General features: G+C 41.6%; 1 protein-coding gene across 1 annotated transcript; it reads right to left on the bottom strand.

Moving 5' to 3' along the window:
- Positions 1–1,078: 1,078 nt before the first annotated feature.
- Positions 1,079–3,063, bottom strand: lsm6 (LSM6 homolog, U6 small nuclear RNA and mRNA degradation associated). Its single transcript, XM_038981854.1, has 4 exons — positions 2,975–3,063; positions 2,433–2,534; positions 1,849–1,962; positions 1,079–1,276 (listed from the first exon to the last, which is right to left on the bottom strand). Exons 2-4 carry the CDS (start codon positions 2,524–2,526, stop codon positions 1,242–1,244), a joined length of 243 nt encoding a protein of 80 aa, XP_038837782.1. The 5' UTR covers positions 2,527–2,534; positions 2,975–3,063; the 3' UTR covers positions 1,079–1,241.
- Between the last annotated feature and the right edge of the window lie 2,127 nt (positions 3,064–5,190).

Raw genomic sequence — 5,190 nt, forward strand, 5'->3', positions numbered from 1 at the left:
CATTGGCTAAATTACTAGTACAGATGACCTAAATGGGTTAAACATCCACATCTCTGCATACGTTATGCATGGTGTTTCAGGAGGTAGGCAGCAGGAATCAACTGAGGGGAGGATAAAGAGACAACTTACTGAGAACAAAAGCATCTATCCATCTTGTAGTTATGAGGGGTTCATGTGCTTGAGGAGTAAAGAAACCTGTGTGTGTGTGTGTGTGCTGAAAAAGAGATGCTTTGTGTGCGGGTAGTGAGAAATCCAATCACCTGCCACACTAGACGGAACACCAACAGGCTGTATCACATTCAGTAATCACACCTCCCATTAACCATCTATCCACTACCAGAGGCAAACGGGCAGCTACTATGACAGATCTGTTTACATGTTAATAGAATCTGACATAGCCTTCAGGGGGGACCATTTGTAGACAGGCATCACTGTTTCGTTTCTCCATAATGGCTGGTTTTGATTGGTAATTGAGAAAATGCCAGAAGTCAATTGGCCATGCTCAGACTCCACCCATACATTAAACCAATTATGATTAAGACATCATATACCGTATAGACTGATAGTGATGAATGCAGCCCTTCAGGGTCAGTGTATCCTGTATAATCTGTCTCATAACATTGAAGGAGAATGAGACATAAGTTATATTGTGAATGAATGCCTTGCCGTATCGTATGCCCAGTGCTTTATATGGTGTCTATGTTATTGGAAGCTGGCAGGGCTCAAGAGGACACAGTGAATTACTAGATTGAAGCTGAAATACACTCCATCAGTATGGCTTTAAGCTTCGTCATCATATAGGACTGACTGGAGAATATTATCTAGAAGAATCACTGCTCATGTTCAACCAGCCTCCACAGGTCAGTAAGGAACCAAGGAAGGAAAGTCTATATTCCTTCAATATAAAATGAAAATACTTCAATACTCAAGTAGGGGAGTATACAGATGTACTATATACTGTAAGTATACAATATATGTGCATAATCTTTTACAATTATGTTAGTGTCATCATTAGACAAAAGAAAGGCAAGCTTTTGCTCTAAATTTAGGTGGGGAAAAACAGACTCTCGGAACAAAATTAAACTTCCAAAAACATTTATTGGATTGTTCTCCTTTTTACAAAAATCGAAACACTCTTCAGCTCAGAGACATTAAACAATACGAACAACAATGTTCTCATACAACATAATCAACTGGAACAACGTCAGGGTTAAAAATAAAAAAGGGACAAATCCTCTGCATCACATCTTCCTCTTCTGGGTGCTGATGTATAACACTAAGGAAGGAAATAGAAAATAATTAGTACAGACAAGAAAGGTGAAAACTTAAAATGCCATGTAGATACAAAACCAGATAGTATTATGTGAGATATCGCGCTGAGTTACGTAACTACTAAGAGGGTGAAGCGCGAGGCTAAACTTCTCTGCTGTTGTCACCACCCATGAAGATACTCAGATTTTTTGTGCAAGGTCTTGTATCGTGCTCATCTTGCAATATCACGGTACATCCTGCTGTCTGTGGCAACGTTAAATATCAGAAAGTCTCAGTTAATTACCAGTCATCTACCGTGTTTACGTGCTAGTCAGGAACTAGGAAACAGACATTTCCGACTTGTTAACCGGTTGAAGTTATACACATACCACGTTCAACCAGTTAGCAAGTCGGAAATTTCAGTTTCATAGTTCCGACTAGCATGTGAAATCGGCAATCATCAAAAATAAGTCATTACTAAAATTAATGGTAAGGAGTAATACACTATTCTCCATAGCTATTCAATATCATGTTGACTTCTACACAAGTGCCACCAAGTAGTTAGAAAAAGCAAGTGTCTGGTTCTGGGGCTCTTACCATTGTTTCCTCTCAGGAAGGCGTCACCATACTTGTTCTTCAGCTGGCCATTGACATACTCCTCTGTCTGCTCCACTGCAATGTTCATATAGCCATCCAGACAGGCTAGGACACCTATAGAAAAGGCACAAACTAATGTCAATGGCACAGACAGGCAGTCTCTGGGCAATGCATCTTTAAACATCAGATCAGGCATAGAAGTCAAATACATTCTGTGTGGAGTAAGGATAGCACCAATAGTACTGTAACACAAACAAACTTTTACATTTGCTGTTACTCTTATTTACTTGACTCTTATTATCAACCCTGATGCCTAGTCACTTTACCGCCTTCATGTACATATCTACCTCAAATACCTCATACCTCTGCACATTGTTCTGGTACTCCCTGCATATAGTGTTATTCTTGAATTATTTAATTCTGCTTTGTTGGGAAGGGCTCCTAAGCAAGAGTTTCACAGTAAAGTCTACACCAATTGTATTTGGCGCATGTGACAAATAAAATGCAGTTCTTGGTTAACAGGCAGTCTAGAAATATCACATACTGGCCAACTAGGTGATGACTTATAAAAGGTGCAGTGTTACCTCTGTAATCCACTCCAGAGTTGAGCTTGACCACAACTGGTCTGCCAATGATCTGCTTCAGAAAGTCACTGGGGGTCTGCTTTCTGAGACTCATGATTCTGTCTGGAAGAGGGACATAGAGGAACAATAACTATGTATAATTTTGTATGATTCAAAATGCATAGGAAACGTTGCATCAGATCTGTATCCTACTAACACGGAGAAGATGCTAAACAGCTGTATTAGCAGGATGCACATTATGAAAAATGTATACTTGCAATGTAGGAGGCTAACTAGCTTGCTAATGAACAGGTAGCTAGCTAGTTAGCTTATCAGCAAAACACAGAAATGACTGCGCTAGCTGGGCTAATGTGGCTAACAGGCCTAGCTATTAGTTAGCCTGCTGAAAAGCCACATTGAATCAGTCTTTATAGACAAAAATGCATATGCTAGTAGCATAACATTTCATGGTACTGAAAATAAAATTACGTATCGAATCGTTACTTAGCTATGTTAGGCATCTACCGAACTAGCATTAGCTTGTTAGCAATCTAGCTACCCACCTGTACTTCACCGTTCGTAGCTAGAATAATTTCTGTTGTGTTTTGGCTGTGAGAACAGCAGCCAATCAGCTACTTTTACCGGGCTCTGGTGTACGGTATCCAATAAAGGACAAACATCTATCTTCAAAACCGCGTGTTGGATTTCTCACTATTCTTGAGGGTATATTTAAAATATTTTTTGAAAACTCTCATAAAACAATTATATGAATAGGTGGATATTTTATTATATGTATGAGTGAGATAATGTGAAAGCTTTTATTAATTTGCATGCATTAAACAGTCTACTAGGTCTTCTGTCTAATCTGCATATCAGCAATAAATTATTTCGAAATACAGGCTTAAAGTTTTTTTACTGTCATTTGAACCACTTCATGGAAACAGCACTATTATGTAGATACATTATATATAGTCTAAATACCTGTATTTGCATTGCATTACCTTGTAATACTATTCCCCGTGATAATGACCGTCTGACATGCAGGGCATTATGCTTTCATTGCCACTTATAGCCACTTCATTAAAAATGCATGAGCATATTAGCTGCAACCACTAACCACTATTTGATTCATACACATCCATTTTATCTCACCATCACCAATAGAATAATGCTCATCATAGGATGGTGCAATACACTCAGAATTGCTCTATTGGAAGTGGAGGATTCCCATTCTGTTGATAATATTTTCAGATCCCTGTGATTTTTTTCCTTTATAAGGTACATTATCACTCACCAAGATAAAGTATGTCATCTGATAACCCAGAGATGCTGGGGTGTGAGTCGTGACCCAAAAACCACACAGGTTTGGAGGTATATGAGAAATGAGTTTGGGAGAAGAAGAAGAAGGATGGGGGTATATGGTGGGGAAAGGAGGAGGAGGAGGAGGAGAGAGCGTTGGGCTGTGTGTGTGTGTGTGTGTGTGTGTGTGTGTGTGTGTGTGTGTGTGTGTGTGTGTGTGTGTGTGTGTGTGTGTGTGTGTGTGTGTGTGTGTGTGTGTGTGTGTGTGTGTGTGTGTGTTGGGAGAGAGGCAGAAGAGAGTGCATGGGCTGTGTGTGTATTGGGAGAGAGGCAGAGGAGAGAGCATGGGCTGTGAGTATGTGTGTGTGTGTGTGTGTGTGTGTGTGTGTGTGTGTGTGTGTGTGTGTGTGTGTGTGTGTGTGTGTGTGTGTGTGTGTGTGTGTGTGTGTGTGTGTGTGTGTGTGTGTGTGTGTGTGTGTGTATTGGGAGAGAGGCAGAGGAGAGAGCATGGGCTGTGTGCATGTGTGTGTGCGTGTGTGTGTGTGTGTGTGTATTGGGAGAGAGGCAGAGGAGAGCGCATGGGCTGTGTGTGTGTGTGTGTGTGCGTGTGTGTGTGTGTGTGTATTGGGAGAGAGGCAGAGGAGAGCGCATGGGCTGTGTGTGTGTGTATTGGGAGAGAGGAGAGAGCATGGGCTGTGTGTATGTGTATTGGGAGAGAGGCAGAGGAGAGCGCATGGGCTGTGTGTGTGTGTGTGTGTGCGTGTGTGTGTGTGTGTGTATTGGGAGGGCAGAGGAGAGAGCATGGGCTGTGTGTATGTGTATTGGGAGAGGAGAGAGCATGGGCTGTGTGTATGTGTATTGGGAGAGAGGCAGAGGAGAGCGCATGGGCTGTGTGTGTGTGTGTGTGTGTGCGTGTGTGTGTGTGTGTGTGTGTGCGTGTGTGTATTGGGAGCGAGGCAGAGGAGAGAGCATGGGCTGTGTGTGTTTGGAGGGAGGGAGGAAGAGAGAAGAATGAAGCAGTGAGAGGAGGAATCATAAAGTACATGTAGCTTGGTCTAGACAGGTTTCTTGTTAGTGGGGCATGGCTAGCGGTTAGAGGCTAGAGGTTAATTTGGTATCTGCTGCTGTGTTAAACTAAGGTCAGTGCTACAAGTCCTTAAATCATAAACAAGAGTAGTTAAGAGTCTTGTATACACCTAGGCACAGGTTAATGAATATTCAATTAGCTGTTTTTTTTCTTCCCCCTGTTGCCGTCTTCGGGAATCGGGCGCTAGTGTGTAAACAGGATTTTGCCAGGGAAAAATACATCTGATATACCTTTGGTAGGCACCAAAGTCAATAACGTTCTATGTCTTTGGACAAATTCTACATTCATTATAGAGATGTACAGTAGAGAGCACCTCTAATTTGAATTGAATTTATAGTTATGAATGTTATGTTATGTTATGGCTCCCGTGTGGCTCAGTTGGTAGAGCATGGC

This window comes from Salvelinus namaycush, chromosome 42 (genome assembly GCF_016432855.1).
Source record: "Salvelinus namaycush isolate Seneca chromosome 42, SaNama_1.0, whole genome shotgun sequence".
Taxonomy (NCBI): domain Eukaryota; kingdom Metazoa; phylum Chordata; class Actinopteri; order Salmoniformes; family Salmonidae; genus Salvelinus; species Salvelinus namaycush.